This window comes from Chelmon rostratus, chromosome 2 (assembly GCF_017976325.1).
Source record: "Chelmon rostratus isolate fCheRos1 chromosome 2, fCheRos1.pri, whole genome shotgun sequence".
Classification (NCBI taxonomy): domain Eukaryota; kingdom Metazoa; phylum Chordata; class Actinopteri; order Chaetodontiformes; family Chaetodontidae; genus Chelmon; species Chelmon rostratus.
In genome coordinates, this window is record NC_055659.1 from 19,543,594 (window position 1) to 19,563,787 (window position 20,194).

General features: G+C 45.1%; 1 protein-coding gene across 2 annotated transcripts in view; it reads left to right on the forward strand.

Moving 5' to 3' along the window:
• foxp4 (forkhead box P4) overlaps positions 1–20,194 on the forward strand; it is a 92,411-nt gene that overhangs the window by 24,969 nt on the left and 47,248 nt on the right. For both annotated transcript variants that reach the window (XM_041950400.1, XM_041950408.1), the window contains exon 2: positions 8,057–8,236. In XM_041950400.1, coding sequence (XP_041806334.1) covers positions 8,066–8,236 — 171 coding nt within the window. In that variant the 5' untranslated portion in view covers positions 8,057–8,065. The remainder of the gene's footprint in view (positions 1–8,056; positions 8,237–20,194) is intronic.

Genomic DNA, 20,194 nt, shown 5'->3' on the forward strand with positions numbered 1-20,194 from the left:
CTGCCTGGCACACAGCTGTTAGTTTACATGAAGCCAATGGGAAGAGGAAGAGGAAGAGGCATTTCATTTAAAGAGGGAAAAAAAAGCCTAAATGTTCCGCCTTTCGCACATTCTGCACAAATTTGCCAGTCAAAAAGTCCTTAAACAGCAAATGAAAATAACAAGACAGGAAATACAAGTGTTGCTCATCCAATTTTCATTAGGTGACTTAAATATTGATGTGTTTTAAAAGTGAACAGTGCATGTTTAGTTTGTCTCTTCCTTTTCTCTGCTGGTGATAGAGCACTGTTATTAATGTCCTTGTCCAAGAGGCAGACTTTTTTTTTGCTCTTTTCTCCTAAATTGAATTGAAGGCATCCCTTTTTCAAACGAAATACTCTATTAATTTATTTATACTGCGCCATAAATTATTCTATTAATATTAGCATGTTCCAAATTAGTATGACTTCTCTCAATGTTCCTTCTACTTCTATTAATTAGCATGCTTGTCACTATAACAAAGATTTTTCTTTCTCTGATAAATTATAAAGGAGACATTTTCTAATACAATGAGAACCGCCTTAGAAATTATTAATATTTTAGTTGTGGCCTGTAAGACAAAAGTAAGGAGAAAAGAGCAAGAAGAACAGAAAACTAACAATTACATGGAATACATTATAGACTGTCACTGATGTGCAACAGTGTTGATTTTTATTTAGCTCTTTTAAAGGAAAAAGTGTGTGTGTGTGTGTGTGTGCGTGCGTGCGTGCACCGTCATACTGAATGCTCAGGGATATCATCTTGTTTTAGCACTTTTGGATAGGATGTGAATTAATTACCTCTGTAACAGCTTGGACCAAGTTCAAAAGTACTAAAATTCAATTAATTTGAAAAGTGGACATGCTATCATTTTCTCCGCATGTCTCCTTTAAAGTCTGGCCTGTTTTTACTGTGGACTTATTCAATTATATTTGATTAAACTCACTCTGATCCAATCTATTAATTAACTAGGAAATGCAAAGTGCCCGACTTGAAAGCTGATGTATAAAATTATATCATGTCCACTTTGATATATATTTATTTATATTTTTTACGCCACCAGTTTTTAAATCCATTGTAACCTTTTATTATTGTAAGTCGCTATTGCTCATTTTCAGGTAATATTAAATCTATTCTCTTTATCGTCCCTATAATGCAAATTTTGATTATAAATGAAATTGTATCCCACCTAAAGGCAATTAGAACAAATGTACCTCTTGAGAAAATATACTTCCTCTTTCTATTTCTGCCACAATTTTGTCTTTTTCACGCAATAAGATACAAATTGTCCCTTGTAATTAAAGTTAGGAAGTTAGCAATTTATTTGGTGAAGGTGGAGAATATCAGTGTCAGGAATGGAGCAATTTCTTGTTAGAATTGTAGGTCCTCTTAATATGAATTGAATGATAGTCCTCTTTTTATAGAGTTAATAGAACTGTGCATGCACGTATTCTTGACGGGTCACATGCACCTGCACAGACACACACATTTCATTCTTGTCCCCCATGTCAACCTGGTTTTTGGTACATGGTGCACTGAGGGTCAAACAGATCAAATTCACCACATCTGTCACGCAAATACAAGAATTAAATCTCTGTACTTAAGCCTCAGTTTACTCATCTGTTTCACCTTCATGTCATTTGCCCATTTCCCTACTGACACCTTTTCATCTGTCTCTCTTAAAATCTTTATTCTTCTCCCTTTCTCTCTCTCCCCCTCCCTGTCTCCCTCCTCCTCCCTCCCTCCCCCCTCACAGTGAAGGTCATTCTAATAAAGAGCTCTCGTAGGACAGAGCTGCTAATTGCTCCGCGGCGCTCTAGCTGGTTTCAGATCCAAATAAAGGCATGTCGCCGTTTTTTTTTTCCAAGCTCCTCTCCCTCTTGCCCTCCATTCCTCCACCTCCCCTCTTCACCTCTGTTCCACCATGTTAAATACAATCTGAGTATTAGCCGTGTGGACTGTCATAACCTGACCTCAGCCTCCATTACCTCTCAGGACAGAGGGGAGAGATGAAGGGGAAAGCGGGGATTTTTCATCCTCATGATCACAGGATGATTTCCAACTGGCACACGGGCACGCGCACGCACACGTGCACGAGCTTTACCTCTTTAGGAATGTACAACCCGTGATTTTAGGCTCAGATAAATGAGGTGTGCATGAAGTCCGCTCCTTCTACAAATATTTGTGTGTGCGGTGTGTGTGTGTGTGTGTATCTTTGTGTCTGTCTTCAGTATTTTCGAACAGACAGCAGTCTGCAAGCTGGTAAATCACTTATTGCACTCTAAAGGAAGGGTCGAGGTGAAGGCAGGAGTGTATGTTTGCCCCGGTCATACACACATGCGGAGCCATCTCATCGGTGCGGAATGTGCTGTGTGTTTACCTATGGCTCCAGAACCCACCTGACCGAGGGAGGCTAATCTTTATGGGCTCTGTAAACAGGGACTTTGTCTTCAGAGAACTGCAGGCGGGCAAGCAGACACACAATTCACACATGGACGCGCACACAGACATACTTGCCAGCGAGGAGAGGAAAGAGTATGTATGGCAGGTTTCATACTGTACGGGCGATGCACAGAAAAGCGCACGTGCAGAGGCTGCATGCACACGCAAATTCTCGCTTAGATACTCAGTTGAACTGAACACCATATGGCAGACAGTCCTGCAGAAGTATAGAAGAATTCCCCATGTTTATATAGCAGGGGATTTTCTTATCATCTGCACTCTGAGCCCCTCTCTTCTTCTCTCCACTCCCCCAACAACAGCCCTGGCTTCTTCATTAGCCAGCTGCACAGCATGCTGGAGGTCAGACTGTAGGCCGGTGCTGCTAGCTTCTCTCTCTCCGGGTTGATGATGCTCTTTGAAGCCAGCCAGCCAGCCAGTAGTAGATATTGGCCCACATCTTACTGACTATCTGTCTGTGGGATAATGGAGTTCACCTGTTAGCACTGGAGCAGGGCCAGGGCAGCCGCAGACATCTAGCATTAGCCCTTTGCTGTTAGCCAACCTGTTAGCGCTGGCTGCCAGCCAGAGTAGCCTGGAGCGGTGCTGTTAGCTGCTAGCTTCAGCTCTGTGTGGAAGACTACCTGGCTGCTCTGGTCTGCTATCCTGCTGCAAATCTGGCTAGCATGTAGATACGGCCAGCTGCTGAGGAAACAACCAAACTTGGACAGGGAAGTGATGGAAAAAGAATTTGTGCAGTATGTTTTTTATGTGCGTGCTCGCTCGTGTGAGAATATGTGTGTTATTTCTTCAGCTTTCCTCTGACCTCATTCTCTTTTTATTGAAGCTAACACACGTCAGCTCAGAAATGCCACGCAGATATCCCTCCTATCCCTCCTATCCCTCTTCCTCTCCTTCTCCCTTCCGTCATTCCTCTAGAGTCCGGAGACTACCACCTTGTGCAGCGGCTGAATTGCAGTGACGCAGTGGTGCAGATTTGCTTTAAAGCACTCACAAACTGTCAGTTATTCATTTGCATTGAGGGTGATGCTGTTCTTAGAATCAGCATGTCTTGTCACGCACAAGAAAGCCTGGTTAGTTAAATATTTAAATATGTGTTTGCAGGTAGAGATAAAGAGAAAGGTGCTTAAGTAGCAGGATGTATAGAAGGTGCAGGGCTGTGGTGGAAACTCTGCCCCGAAACTATGATTATACACCTTGTCAACACCTTGTCTCTCAAATAGTCACTGCTGCAGTATCACTACGGGAAGGTTAATAGTACAACCTGTGTTTACTTATCTTTTTTCTTTTGCGCACACAGCTCCAGTAAGTGCCTCGCTGTACCAGACTTTTTTTTATTGCTTTTCATTTTGCTCAGTGTTTCTAGTTGCATCTCTCGCACGTAAACCTAAAGAGTGATTAATGGAGACGTAAGAGCCCAGACCTGATAGATGGGTTTGTTCTTGGGTTTGGGGTTAAAGAAGATTCCCTCGGGGCCAGTGTCACGGTTTACTTAGTGCAGGAGTCTTAGCCAGCTTGCAGGGTGGGAGTGAGAATATGGGTGTGTAAGTGTTTACTAAGTTATGATCTGACTAAGTATGTCAGTGTTCATGTTCCTGTCAAAGCACAGAAATAAAATAGCTCAGGCCCTTTGCAATGCTTTTAAAAGGCGAATCCTGGAGCTTCTCCACTCACAGTAAATAGGACATTTTGTGGACACAATGACAGTTCGTGACTGTCAATTATAATTAAATGAAGCCCCTTCGGGTGTTCCAGCTAAACCAGATACTTTGCAAATCCACACAGCCACTCATTGTGAACTCATTGTGAATTGTTTCCTGATTACAAAACAGGTTAGAGCTCCAATTCCTCAGATTTGTGTCTCCGGGAAGAGTGTTTCTCTTGCACACAAATATTGATTGAACTATCAAAGATCATAGAAATAACCTATGTGGATTCTATTTCAGGGTGAAAACTTTAATGTTTTCCAGGGTTGAGCCTGCCACTAGTTACCAGGCATAACCAGGGGGAGAAAGACAGCATGCAGGGAGTAGGAGAAAGACGGATAATTCAAGAGTCAGATGAAAGCAGATAGATGATGGAGTGTAGATACTGGTACAGACATTTTTTTTCCCCTACCCCCCTCCCTCCTTCTCCCTCCTCTCCCTCCCACCCTTATTCCCTCAGTTCTTTGCCTAATAAGCAGCGTTCCTGCGAGCTGATGCAAGGCGGAGGAAACAGAACAGCCGTTCTGGGACTGCTGGAAATATTCCCACATGAGGCATAACATGATAAAGACTTATTATCTCACTAAGCTGCTGTAAACACAGATGCACACATAAATACACACTGTACACAACCTTCGCTCTCTCGCTCTCTCTCACACACACACACATTCACAGAAAGTGAAACCGGTCCGGCTTTACGGTTCTGACGAGCTGTGACCAGGAGGAATCTGACAGAGCCAATCCCCTCCAACAAAGCCTGAGAGTCAGCAGTTGTGAGCCAGCTCGCTGGGCATTTGGCTCGGCTTGTTTGAACCCCACACACCCGGAGCAGTGGGAAGGAACAGAGCGAGCGTTCTGATGATTATTAGTGCAAAATTTTTTGGGAACATCTGAACAAGCTGACGTGTCGAAACAGGACTCATCCCTGCTCCTCTCCGCTCGTCAATCACACCAGACGCGCGCACACACACACACACACACACACACACATGCACCCAGTGTTTGCTGTGAGCTAATCCGTTACAGTACAAAGGTAGGTGTCAGCCTCTTAGACAAACACACACACGTATACATCAGAGTCATCAGAAACATGTTGAGTCCCATTTCCCCTCTCCTCTTCTCCATCCCAATTAAAAGGCAAAGGAGGCCTTTTATTTCTCTCTCCTCCAAACACATTCTTTATCTCTCTGATCTGCGCTCCTCCCTCCCTCGCTTGGTCCCCTCGGGGTAGTGGGAATGTCTCTCCCAACGCGCTCTCAGGTCAGGGGTTCAGGTGGAGGGGGTCTGAGCATGCAGAGAAAGCGAGAAAGAGACACACAGAAAGAGTGAGTAGCGGGTTGAGGCAGGCCTCTGCACGGGCCGCTCCTCTTCGCTGCCAGAAACACTTAAACTTAAAGCAGTGTATGTGTGCTTGTGTGTGTGTGTATCATAGCCCTAATCAGAGACTTCAGGGTAGATTTATGCCCCTGCCTTTTTCCCGACCTCCATTACACCAGCTTATATACACCCATTACAGGATATGACAGAGTACACACCCTTTAGACGAGCATACCACACCGCCTGTGTGTCTGTGTGTGTGAAAGAGAGGGCATGCGCTCCCATCTTTACACACTCCCCACTTTCCCATTAGGTCCTTGTCCACCTGCGAGCTCTATCTCTCTGTCTGTCTTTATCTCTCTTCCCCTCATTGCTAATAAGGTCAATGAGGAAGAGTAAGAAGCAGATGGGTGTACAGTACATTACAGCCCAGCGCAGTATAGTGTGGGCTAGATAGCAGGCCGGTGATTCATGCTTAGTGAGACGTGTGATGATGTGAGGAGTTTCTACTGCACTGCAAAGTCATTGGAGTGTGCGGCGGGATCTGTTGATCACTCTGCACGATGCCTTGCTTCATAATATTACCTCAGGGAGCAGTTTGACCTAGCAGGGGGTCTGGGCGGAGGCAGGAGGAGATGGAAGGAGGGAGGATGAAGAGAGGAGAAAGTGCTGGGAAGAGAAATGAGGTTGGAGATTAAGCGACTAGCTTTAAATGTCACAATAACGCTCGACTTCTCAGTCTTAACTTCACAGGCGGATGGGTGCCAGGAGGGAGACAGAAGAGGGTCAATGGGGAGGAAAAATACCGCAGTGTGATTTGTGGTTTTCAGATGGTGCTGCTTGTTAGAGGAGAAGTCTGGTGAAGTCTGTCCATAAGCACCATGTGCTTTTAAACATTTACCTCACCCAAAAAAAATAAAATAAATAAATACATGACAAGTATCACCTGCTGTTGATGAAGTCTCTGTTTCAAAAAAAAAAAAAAATCCCATGTAACCCTCTGTGGTATCAAGCTACATAGGCCTTGAGAAATCCACCTCTTAAACATCTCACTGCAAAGATGGTGAATGGAATTTTGTTTGTGCAGCTCAAAGCTTTGAAAGATGACATTTGAAACACGGTATTGTGACTTTCCATAATGAAAATGTGCATATTTCAGAGAAAGTATGAAAAGACAGTTTGCAGTAGATTATTTTTAAATGTCATTTTCTTGTAGTGCACTGAGGTGCACAAACCAAATTCTAGTCACTTTCATTCAGGCAATGTCAGTGGCAGGTGTGAAAACATTGCCAAAATATTTGCATGGCTAGATACCGTTTGTGAGATGTTATGTTTTTGGGATTTGGGTGGAATGACCCTTTATGTAGCACAGCCCACACACACAGCCACGCTGAGGTCCCTGTCCCTCAGCAAGCATCTGGCAGTATTCCATTAACAGAGCCACCAGCACTCTTTCACACCCTCACCTGCTGTCAGAGTCTCAGAGAAAAAAAACACACACACGCACACACACACAGAGGTTCACCTGCTCTTGCCTCAGAGGAAAAGAAAAGTTAGATTCTCTCATGAAATGCCTTTCATTGTTTCCCCAGAAGGCATGGGTTGTACGCCTCTGAAAAACGCCCGCGTACACACACACACATACACACGCACGCGGCAGCACAGAGACAGCGGGTACAATGCCTCGATGGCGTTTTGTGTACCCACCCCGGGTTGCTGAATAAAAGCATTAGAACTTTCCCCTTAAAAAACTATATGCGCTCGCGTGTGTTAATTTCTAAAACTGGATGAGGCAGAAAGGCGAGATTGAGCTTGTCATTAGGAGTTCACAGCCTGCGTGCTTGTATGAAGGTTTGTTTTGTTTTGTGCTCGCTGCCTTGTGTGTGTTCCGCACTCGTACGTGTGTGTGTCTCTGTGTCTCCTCTCTCCCACGCTCGGGCTCCTAACGATGGCAAATGCGCCCGTGTGTTTGCGAGGCGTTGTTTCTCAAAAACAACAACACATCCAGGAACGGCTCGTTTTGTCAGGTTTTGTGGAAGGAACACGCTCTAATTAGAGAGGTCCTATGAAGGTGCATCAAACAGATCGTTGTCAAAGACCAACCTGCTCATGGCTCTCACACAGCGCACACATGCCACCTCTGATTATTGGAGAAATGTCTGTGTTATTTAACTATATAGCAGAGTATTAACAGCCTTGTCAGTTTAGATTTGCTGCACGTCTGATCCTAATCCATGCGTACACTCCTAGACACACATTTACATGACAGACAAAAAAGTGTCTGCTTCAGGTGTTGCTTTGTGGCCACTTGCATGTTTGTGTGCGTGTGGTTCATGACCAAAAGCCCTTTTCACAAAGTACACGTGCACGCACACACACATGCACACATCTTTACGTGCACATAAACACACACAGTTCACTTCTCTATCTCTGCGTGTGTTTACTTTAGTTTCGTGCCTTGTTTGTTCACTCAGATGGGAGCAGGCTTTCTGCTCAAACTGCCCAGGTCACTTTTGTTCAATCTGTGTGTTGTCTTGCCCCCCCTCACTTCTCAGGTGCCAGTGATGATGGTGGAATCAGCCTCTGAGACCATTCGAACGACGCCGTCCAACCAGAACGGAGTCAGCAGCCTCAGCAGCCAATCAGATGGAGGGGGAGGTAGAGAGGGCGGGTCAAACGGCGACACCAACGGAGAGATCAGCCCGGTCGACTTACTGCACCTGCAACAGCAACAGGTGTGTGTCTGTATGTGTGTGTGCGTGCGTCTGGACCCGCTTGTGATTGACATTGTGTTTACAGATCTACCTATACGTGCTTGTGAGACTTGTTTTGCAACACCTCCCACTTGTGCAACTCGTGTGTACGTACAGTACATTGTCTAGAACAGCATGTACACACCAGGCAGTTACATAATGTACAGATGTGACAACACGCAGTCGACCACACTCTGGTAATTGTCAGCCGTGCCTGTGCGAATGGTGAAAAGCTCTGACAGGTTGGCTCGTCGGTGCTTTAATTATCCACCGTTCATAATGTGCCAACTAATTCCTCTGGGACAAAGTTCACCATAATAATTCATACACACAAGGTTCCCACTGATATATTATTACACATTACTGGCTGGGAAAAAATTAGAAGGCATACCTGCTGCTTAAGCTCTGCCTCGGTGAGAGAGAAGCCATTTTGTCCTGTCCGTTGTCGGGGTCAGACTTATACTCACGCATGTGCTCAATGGCATGCATACACACATGAGATATGGGACGCTCAAGGAGTGTGTGCGTGGGAGAGTCTGTTTTATATTTCCAGTGATCCATGAAGTGGTGTTTGTGTGTGTTTGACACGTCAGCGTGCAGTGTCTCTAGTTATGCTATTTATCTTGCCTCCTGTGCGTCAGTCCCCCCTCCATACACACCCTCATGCCTTCACACACACATGCACACACACACACACACACACATACACACACACACTGGCCACTGTGTCAAATGGAATTTCCAAACTTCCCGGAACTTCTTGGATGAAATTCTACATTTTTATTTCTCATTCTTACCAAAAATCCACATTGCTCTTTTCTGATTACTCTCTGAAGAACCCAGGCCTCCACACATAGCACACACACACACACACACAGCATTATACTTTTCACCCAGAGGCCTCTACATTAGTCATTCGTCCATAACTACACAAAAATGTCCGCCGAGTGTTGTCATCTAATGATGGAAACTGACTGATTCATGTTTTTCAGTCATTGATGTGGCATTTGTTGCAATTGATGAAGCGATTAGGAGAGAAGAAATTCTCCTATTTCTGTGCTGGCTGTACAAGCATGTAGTCAATATTTATAACTCTTGCTCTCATTCTATGTGTGTGTGTGTGTGTGTGTGTGTGTGTTGTGTCTGCTCCATCACAGAGGGTCAGTGTGGGTTCTGGGCTCTCCGACACCAGCTGAGTTAGTTGAGGAAACCCAGGGGGAAAAAAATCAGGGTTTCCTCCCTGCTGCTAAAATTATTCCCCCTAATTATAATGATGGAGCCTTAGGTGAATGAAGAACACTCAAGGCCCTTCACTCCTGTCCTGCTCTCCCTCCTCCTTCCTCTGACTGCATCCTCACCCTGCTTCCTCAGCAACCTTCATCCGAGGACACACACACACACAGCCATGCACAAATGCACATACATAAACACTAAACCTGTAGCTCACACAAAGCAGGTCTTTATTCTCTCGGACGTGTCTCTGCTCTCTATGTTTTTGCACCTGTGTGTGTGTATATGTGTGTGCGCACCCTGGTATTTCCTCTCTTGAGCGGGTTACCAACCACAAACATACCTCCCTCTCTCTTTCCATCTTTTTCTCTTCCTCTCTCCCCCTGCACTTCGTTTTCCCTCTATCCGCTGTGGGCTGCGAAAGACAAGCGCAACCTTTCCTCTAGATCCCAACCCTCACCTCACAAAAACTGTTACATCCATATACTGTACAATAGGCAGTGGTAAATACACAGTCATTTATTGTAGAGAAGTCTCTATTTAGAGCTTTCAGTTCAGTTCAATTTGCACATATTGAAATGATTTGAGTTGTCATGAGGCAGAGGTGTGTCCTTCCTGTACTATGGATAGTTTTCTGTAACCCTGCCACTGTTATGCTTTCTGCCACTACAGCCTTTTGCTAGTTTAAGGCTGTTTTACTGCCCAGTTGAGTGGAAAGTAAGCATATGATTAAGTATATAATTGATTCTTGTTTTGTGGTCATTGCATGACTATATTTCCTTGGCAGGCACAATTTATAAATGTAATAGTAAAGTCTTCAGAAAACCCCATATTTTCTTCAGAAATCTCAACTTTATCTTCTTTTTTTACTCTCTCTCTATATATACGTGTGTGTGTGTGTGTGCACGTGCGCGCACACACATCCTTTGGTTGCCGTCACACATCTCTCTCCCTCCCTCACCCCCTGGATAAGATGGGAGTTCTGTGCCAGTGAGCACTCCAGAGTGGCTGCTCTGATATCACAACCAGCTGATTCCTCTTTATTCATGTCTTTCGTTTCTCACCTTTTCTTCTTCATTCACACCATTTGAATGCAAGAAAGTGAAACCTGAAAAAAAATCTAGTATATAATTTTTAACAATTAATTATATATATATATTAATAATTCATATATCTAGCCATATAATTTTTCTGAAATTCAAGGCCTTGAAAAAGTATTGAAATATTTTCAGTTAGGTGGTCCATTTTAAACTAAAACAGAACAGGGATTGTGAGAGAATATGCTAAATGTTATTTTCATCACATCTGCCTAATTTAAACAAATTGTCCCCTTACAATTTCTTTTCTCTTATACTGACCATTTCAATCAGAGATCAGACCAGTTTTGTGTATTTTGAAATTAGTCTTACATAAATTAAAATGTAAAATGCTCTCAAAATCATAGATCTACTTTTCTGAAACCTGCAAATTCTTCTCCCTGTCCACAACATCTTGAACTTTTTTGGCGCCTTGTTCCATCACACTGCTCGGTTTAATCGAGTTTTGGTGCAGTGGTGCTGGATGGCCGTAGAGGCTGTATTTCTAGCTTGTGCCCACCACTCATAAAATCAATATTGCCTGATACAGACAGCCCCTATACCGACACCGGTTACCTGACAACATCGTATAAGAACCTGCTCTCATGCTTCAACCTGAGAGTCTTGTGTATACCTCCTCCTCCTCGTCCTCTTGTTCCTCTCTCCTCCACGCTTGAGTCTCTCACCTGAAGCTGTAGTGCAGACTAGTGTTGGTGCTTAAACACCAGTGCCAGTGCGCACTGGAGCAGAAAAGACACACACACAGAACTCCTGACAGCATGGTGTTGTCAGAACACAAAGCCGTCTTTTCCTCGGGCCCCTTGGGAACCTGAGCGAAATCACAGCCTTCTCCAGCCGTCAAACCCCTCCACTGGCCTCTCTCTGTCCTCTGTCTCTCTCTCAGTGTCTCCATCCTGTCCTCCACTCTGTAAATGCTTTTCTCACAGACAGACACATAGATAGATAGATAGATAGATAGATAGATAGATAGATAGATAGATAGATAGATAGATAGATAGATAGATAGATAGATAGATAGATAGATAAAAGAGGGTCACAGGTAGATGCTGTAGATGGTCAGCAGCCAAATGAGGAAGTGAGTGAACAGATAGGAGGGATTAGATGATGGGACATACAGCCAGACACAATTAAGGTAAAAGGAGGGGCAAAGAGGCAGCACATTGGGGGTGGGGGGGTATTGGTGGGGTGGAGAGGAGGAATAGAGGGATGAGGGAGGGGTGTAACGCTGAGACGTGTCAGAAAAGGGCGCCTGGGCCTCCCTGTGGAATGTGGCCTGTCTGCCTCCCCAGAAAGAACAGAGCAGGAGAGAGGGAAGAGAGAGGGAAGAGAGGGAAGAGGGGGCGAAGACCAGTTCTGCCCCATCATCGAGCAGGGAGGGAGGGAAAACAAAGAGCAGAGTTGAAGGGCGAGAGGAAGGAGAGGTGGAAAAGTGAGAGTACAGTGGAGAGTGTGTGGCACTCGGTTGAGGTGCCGGGCACGGGTGTAGACATGAAATGATGCATAGCAGAGGAGAAATGTAAGCAGGATAAATCCTAACAAACCTCAAAGTTTGTGTGTGTGTGTGTGCGTGTGTGCGTGTGTGTGTGGCTGGGTGGAGGGTGCTCTGACGAGAACCAGGTGTCTTCGGTTCTTTCCTTTTCTTTACGTCTCTCACCCCCCCCCCCCCCCCCCCCCCTTTTTTTTTCTTTCTTTCTTTCTTTTTTTTTTTGCAGATGTGAGTCCGCACTTTGAGCGACATCACCTCCCCTCTCTCCCCTCTTTTCTCACCCATTTCTGTCTCCTCCTTTTCCCTTTTCACTCGCCATCAATTAATCGCCCCTGGTGTTCCAGCAGCTACAGTAGTCGTGGCTGGTGATGACGGCAAGAGAAGAGGGGAAAGGAGGAGGGAGAGAAAAGAAAGAGAGATGGTGACAAAAAGGTGCCGTTTCCTCCTAGGAGTGCCACTCATCGGCCCGCTTAGCCAGCCAAGGAGAGAGTTTTTTTCCTCTTCCTCTCTGTCTTTTTCTCTCTCTCTCGCCCTTAACTTGCTCTTACGTACTAACAAATAGAAAGTGAGAAGCAGATTGTAGTGGTCTCCCTTCCCTAGGGGTTTAAAAGACACGTTTGTTGAGAAAAAGGCAGTTTCAGAAATTACTTTGGAGCTTCGATCTCCGCTCCCATTTGTCATAATCTATTTTTTCCTCTTTTGGCTTCCTCTTTTTTCTCTCTTATATATACACACACAAACACACACACACAAACACATAGGCAGTCGCACACATGCACCGAGCTGATGTGAGTTAATGAAGGGTGTAATTAAGGAGCCACAGTGATGACTGGAGATCAGGGGGAACCGATACAGATCTCAGATATACACAAACACTGATGAAAGATAGCCGCTCGGTGTGTGTGCGCATGTGCAGGAGTGTGCGTAGGGGTTTGATGCCAGGGGGTGTTTTGCGGACAGATGTATGAGATTTGTGTTGTGCGCTAACGGACGTTGAGAGACGCTGGATGATTCAGATAACGTATGGCTTCCTGTTAGATTGGCTAGACTCTGTAATCACGGCCTGGATGGATGGAGGTTGGGGAGGGTTGGAGACACATTTGGCTCTACAGCTTTGGCTGCTCGGCTTTCGCTAAATTATGGGAGGTGAATGTTGGTCACTGGGACAGTTATGTCCTGTTTGACCTCCAGCTCTCCACTAGGGTTCACTTTCAGGTCAGGGGTGCAGAGGAGACTGGGGTGAAGGGCTGGATAGAGAAGAGGATGAGGAGGTGAAGAAAAAAACACATTTTCTCATTTGTCAGCACAGTGGGATTTAATTTCGTTACATTATGCTCGCACATTGTGCATCTGTGCATCCCGTGTGTGTCTGCGTGTGTCATGTTCCTGTCTGTGTGTCCCGTCTGCATGTGTAACCCGTGTGTGTGTGTGCGCGTGCGCGTCCGTCCGTCGTGTGTGCGGGCCAGTAAATCAGTCCCAGGCCTCTCTCTGAGTGCTGTCACCTCCTAAAAGCTTTCCCTCGGTCTGGGCCAGGCCTTCCTCTTTATGTTTGAGGTCAGTATAGTTCACAGGTCACCAGAGGTCATGCTGAGACAGAGGAGGGGCAAGTTGGGTTGCCTAGCATCGCAGAACACCCACTGCTGTTACAGCGGCGATACAAAAAGACCAATAGAACACCAACTTCCTCGAGGAGTCTTAAAAGCACCAGCAGCTCGCTTTATCTGTCATCTTTGACTTTTTTCTTGCACTGTCGAACTCTCTATGTATGAATCTGCTTGCATTAATTGATTAGGACTATTGCATGGTACTATGTGCTGAGTGTCTACGTCGGATCCATTCATCCATTCATTCTTTAAATGCTGTTACTGTTCGTGGTTGTGGGGGGTTTGAGACATGCGCACATTTTTTAACATACACTTTTGCATTACTGCATGTAAGCACACATGCACACACATGCACGCACATACACACAATGCCACAAACACACCTGCAGATCTCATGTTGAGTTATGCATTTCACATGACTCCCCTTCCCCATATTTCTCATTCAGTGATTTTTTCACACATTGCGACCTAATTCTGAGATGTTGTATTTATGAGCAACCATAAAATGTCTTTAGTGCTTTTTCCAGCCAGGCCACTGACTGTTGGAGAAGAGTTTGAGAGCTGATTTTTGATTTGTCCTTTCACTTCCTTTCCTCTTGTATTTTTCTGCTGTGTGAACTCCATATACACTTTCATTCTTCTATCAAAGTATCACAGTTTCTGAAATCATACCTACTAATTTCCACACTGACGTGACTGAAATTGTCGACTCATTGATAAAGTTTATTGTGAAAGGCGCACCCAGGAAGCATGCTGCGGGGCTACCGGTGCTGTGAATAAAGAGGACCGTAGACATGGTCCACCAGGCCAGCTCAGCCAGCATGGATGTAGTCACGGTTGGTTGACCCAACCAGCCAAGAGGCTCAGAGGCAAGAATAGACAAGATACCAACAGAAGAAGGATGTGTGTGCCTGTGTGTTTGTCCTGTCTCTGTTGTGGAGACTGAGTTATACACATACCCCTGGGCACCTGATGGGGTTAGGTTGGGTTTGGTTGCCATGGGAGTGTTTGGAAGCACTTACACTGGGTAGGCCTAGCTGCACTGTCAGGTAAATAACACACACGGACACGAACAGGGTCGGACGCTCTTCGTGAAGAAGTTTCTGTTTTCTGAGGGTGGAAAAAATCCATTGTTGACTCTCACTCTTCAGAAGGTACCGCCGTGGTGACTGAAGCCTTTTTAAGAGGTCATAGGTCAGCGAACATAGATGCATGACCTCATTACTACCGTCTCCCAGCGACACTGTGTGTGACTGTGTGGGTCTGTTCGCATTGGTCACCATCCCTGCTTCCTGTATCGCAAAGCAGCAACTGTAATTGGTTTTAATTGATGTGGGCTCGGATGCAGTGTCTCAGAGTTCATTAGGGACGAGGCACTCAGAAGAAGAGAGCATTAGTTTACAACCTCCACCCACGCAGGTCAGAAAATCCTCATATCTCGGTCGTAGTCTCTTCTCTTTTCTTTTCGAGTCCTTGCTCCTTCGTTCTCCGACTCCGGACACAAAGAAAGAGATGGACACAGAGAAGGGGAATGAGACAAAGTGAAGAGTAAAGACAAAATGTGCAACGCTTACAAGGCTGCTAGGCAAGTAGTTACCCTGGAAACAGTAGAGAGCCCGGGGTGCACACAATGAACACACACACATACACACCACGCACACAATAGCTGCAGAGGCCTAAAGTGTTGCTAATTAGCTAGTCTGCGCTGCTTCTTTGTGTGAGCCATTTTAAAGGAGAGATTAGAGTCAACAGGGAGGAGGAGAGGAATGTAGCTCTTCTCTCTCTCTTTGCTTTCTTCTTCAGTTCTGGGACAGTGTGTGACGGCCTTTTTTTTTTTGTCACCTGACATGCAGAGTGCGTTTGTTGTCTTCTCAGTAAAGTTTTCCATCTCTGAAAACATATGAAAAACAATTTAAGTATAGTAAAACTTCATTCGAGATGAGGATCAGTAGCGCTGAAGTGCAACCTGAATTGCAGCTTCACTGAAATGTTTTAATATAATAATGTGAGTATTTATGAAAGCTTGTTCTCTGTTGTCAGCCAACTTTGTAAAGTTAAGATGTCATAAACACTGCCCTAAATGTTTGCTCATTCAAGGACAGATTTCCCAATGAAAACATCTGTTTTATATGATAACATTTTAGTCACCAGTTTTATTGCTTTGTCATTAATGTCAGACAAGTTAATCCCCATTTAAACTCTGAAGTGAGAACAAAGGCGAAAACTTGTACTTCTAAATAAGTGGTTTAGTTGATATGGATAGATTGGTGGTGGTCATTCCTCTTGTTGTTTGTCCTAATGGGCTTAGTTGTCTGGCAGCGTCAACACTTTCCCAAATCTCTGATAAATGTAATCATAGTGATACTAAAATACCCAAATCAGCAAAAATAAGACCATGCCACAAAAGGTTTCAAAGAATACAAAATTGTTCTTGGCTTTCAGTTGCTTTAAATAAAAAAATGTGCCCGTTCACATCTGGCTGGATTGATCCTCATAGTAAATCAAATAGTCCGGCTCGTGTGCACACTTCCCTGTTTCCCCTTTGTGGAACAGCCCACCCCTGCTTCTCATTTGGGGAAGTTAAAGATTTTGTGCTTGTTTAGAAGTTAAAACGTACAGCAGCAGGCCTTTGTTGTGCCTGCCCACTTCCGGTGTTTGTATATGAGAGCGTGTGTGCGTGTGTGTGTGTGTGTGTGTGTGTGTGTGTGTGTGTGTGTGTGTGTGTGTGTGTGGTAATGGTGGGTGTGAGGGTGTGTCCATCTCCACAGCCACAACCAGGTGTAAAAACCCTCTGAACCAAAGACTTGAAAGAGTTTTATTTGCATCGAAGTGGGCAGGCAGGCTAATACTTTTACAGGCCAAGGACTAGGAACGCGTTTTTTTGTTTAACCAATAGGCGTCTGAGTGTGTAGATTTGTCTTTATGTGCGTATGTGTCTGTGTATGCATGTGCACATGGCAGACAGTCTCTGTTTGTGTATGTATGTGTTTTCCCTCTGTCTCCTGAGCGCAGTCTTGGCAGTGTCTTGCATGTGTTATTAGTTTGATTTTTTTTTCTTGGATATTAATAATAACAGTTAAACGGTTTCCATATGTGAGGCCTGGTTGCCAGGCTAGTGCTATCCTCATCATGGGCTGGCCTCGTACAGTCTCCCCTCGCAGGAGTTGCTCTTGTTGGGCAGGAGGAGCAGCTTAAACACTGGAGATCACCCAGCTAACACCTAACACCTAAGTGGCCTTGTCTCCCCAGGAGCATGACCAAATTATTTAACTGCCCTACCTTATTCAAGATGAGGGCTAAATATTACAAGGTACACTGTGTGTGTGTGTGTGTGTGTGCGTGTGTGTGTTTTCCGCTGTGGGCTGGGTCTGTCTGGAGTGAGACCTTCCTCTCTTGCCAAACGAGCTGTGTTGAAAACCGCAGGGAAACTGCATATGTGTATATAATGTATGACGTGTATTTGTGTGTGTGTGGAAGGAAACTGCTGTAGAGCTATTTGCCATCAATTAGCGGCCTGGACTGAGATGAGGCCAACAATACAGAGGGAGCTGCTTTTATATTCTCAGGAAGGGAGTTCCTCTCTCCTTCTGTCCCTGCTCACCTCATCATTATCTTTAATTGTCTATCTCTCGATGCCCTTTTCCCTTCACTTAACAGAGAAAAGCTGACAACATCTCCTTAGGAAGCAGTGTTTTTTTTTTTCCTGTGTGTGTGTGTTCAAAATGTGTGTGTGTGATGATGAATTGTGTCATGATATAAAGCAGCCCTGGGTATTCACTCAGCTCCTTTTTATGACTGTGCGTATACCCCTGTGAATCAATAGAAACATTAGATGAGTTTAGGGACATAGTTGAAGGGGAGAGGTTTTCTCCTTTCACAAAACAGTTTTGAACTGAAGAGAACCATCTGGAAAACGGCAGGGTCCCCAGAGTTTAGAACAGGTCCCTTTTGTGAAAAATAGGATGTGAAAAAAAAAACTTAAAATCAGCCAGGGTTTTCAAACATTACGGCATATTTTGAAGTTCTTTTGGAGTTTCTGAGTTTTTATTGCGTTGGCTCTTGAACGCGGTCTTTCCTCTCTTTAATGGTCAGTCTGGGCCCAGAGAAGCTTGCTTCAGCCGTTTTAAAACCTCAGCTCTCGAACGGTGACTTTATATTGCGGAAACATTACATTAAATAGCTGAACGGCATTGCGGCTGGCTGGTGTTTCTGAAGGTGTCCCAGATAGTTCCAGCACGGCGGCGGCCTAAACAGATTGATGTATTCAGTGCCGTTTAAGCTCAGTTATATTGGTGGACAACTGGTTTGAAGTCCACGTTGCTATGAGCGAAAACAAATGGCCAGGAAAGCTGGTGAAGGGAGGCCGGAAAGACCTGATTAATACCAGAAAAGGAGAAGGAGTACGCGAGGAAGAGTCGGAGGAAAGGGGCGAAGCCTTGGCAGGGCAGAGTTTATTTGTAACCCACTGTGAAATTGAGCGGCTTTAGCAGGCTTTGGCTCAGGCAGCCCCTTACCCCTATATGTTTACCCCCTGGAAATCCCTGATCTGCTTTAAATATGTAAGCCACTCCCTGTTCCCTCAGTCCTCTGATCCATAACAGAATTGCATCTAGCTTTAAAGAATCACAATGTGTTGGGAAATCAATGTATTTTTACCAAATCGCTCAACAACCCCTTTTGTCTGACTACTTACCTTTCCTGCCCTGATATAATCCTGCAAATTTACCATTGAATTCAATGTCAGCTGCTGTAATTTTTGGTTGGGATAAAAACTTCCAGACTTGGACCTCGATGGTGTAAAGTTAACTACTACAACAAACTAATGACTGTCAATCTTCTCAGCATTTTATGGTAACATGCAACGCTGTGTAAGATAGTTATTTTCATTGTTAAAAAGTTGGTGCAACAAATCTTCTATAACCACATTCTGAATACTGTGCTAATCCTAAATGTGGTTTTACCTTTAACTACCTATCCCAGTCTCACAGCTGCTGTCACTGTAGTTGGTCTTTGTCTGACAGTCAAGGGATGGCGAGGGTCCCCTCATAAGGCCAACAGCTGCATTGACGAGGCTTGGTTTCTATTGGCCTAGACAATCTATTTTAGGCTTCCGTCTAACCCATATCTGCTCTCAGAATTTACTGTGGCGAATAACAGTATGGGTAACAGATTTTTGGAGGGGAGAGGGGAGGGAGAGGGGGCAGGGCACAAGAAAGACAGGATTCTTGGAGAAACGCCAGCCAAACTTTTTTTTGAGTTATACATTATATGGAGAGGCAGAGTGAAGGCAAGAGACAGATCGGGTGATATAGACGGAGAGAAAGAAAGTAGGAGCGATCTGGGAAAGCAATCTGGTTTTTGTGGTGAGTGACAGTGATGCATTTGATTCGTGAGATTCCACCGCGGCTGTAACGAAGCCTTCACTCACATATGCCCCAAAGTCATACAGCAATCCCACTGCCTGACACCTCTCCAGTAATCTGACTTTGTGTACAGCGTGTATGTAAATAGCTTCTGAAGACACAGGTGGTACTGCAGTACCATCATCCTTTTAACAAATTTACATGCTTTGCAGATTGAGTTACATCTGTTCAGTCTTGTTTCATCTTCTACTCTGATCATGATTCCCTCTGAGCATCCAGAGAAAGAGGAAGAATCAAAGATAAGAGAGATTTAGGGCCAGAAAAAGACTAGTAGAGAGTAGCAAAGACCAAGCCAGAAGGAGGGAGTAAATTAAAGGAGCAGGGGGGTTTATTGGAGTTTGGAGGTGTTTCCTGGTGCTAAAGTGAGGAGGCGCAGTGCAAACAGATACGAGGGATCACAAGGGTGACCCAGGAGGATGGCAGCATCGACGCAGCTTTAGCTCGGCTTTCAGCTTCAATGACAGCCCTCCAGAAAAGAGATACAGAGAAAGAGTGAGGTAAAAAAGAAAAAAAGAAGATCCACCGCCCTTCTCTGAACCCAGGTCTCTCCCACTGATCCAGACTCAGAGAGCGTGCAGGCCTGCAGAGAAGCAGCTAGGTGTGACGAGCTCTTTTCTACGTCTTCACCCTATATCTGTCTACCCCCCTCGCCATCTCTCGCTCTCTCCTGGGGAAGAAAAGGGTTTAGGAGTGGAGGAGCGGAGCATCACGAGCCTCTCTTCCCAGGCTGCTGAGCTACTAAGGCGGAGAGGGGATACTTGTGTGGATCTGTTGCGTCTGAAGCTGCTGAAACATCTGAAACTAGCCCGCTTTAGCGGTGGCGTGGACTGATGAAAGCTTCTCACCCTCACTTGTGCTCCTTTCTTTTTTTGTACTCTCTTCGTCTTGGTCTAAGAGCAAAGAAATCTGATACCACCTGCCTCCTCCTTGCCCTTCCTAACTCCCTCCCCTCCTCCTCCTCCCTCAAGGACAGCCCACTGTCTGCCCCGGGGGCTGTTTATCTAGGGGGGGAGATGAGGAGGAGAGGGGGACCAGTTTGTTTCGTTTTGGCCGTCAACAATGGACCTCAGTCTGTGCTGACGGACTACTCCAACATATGG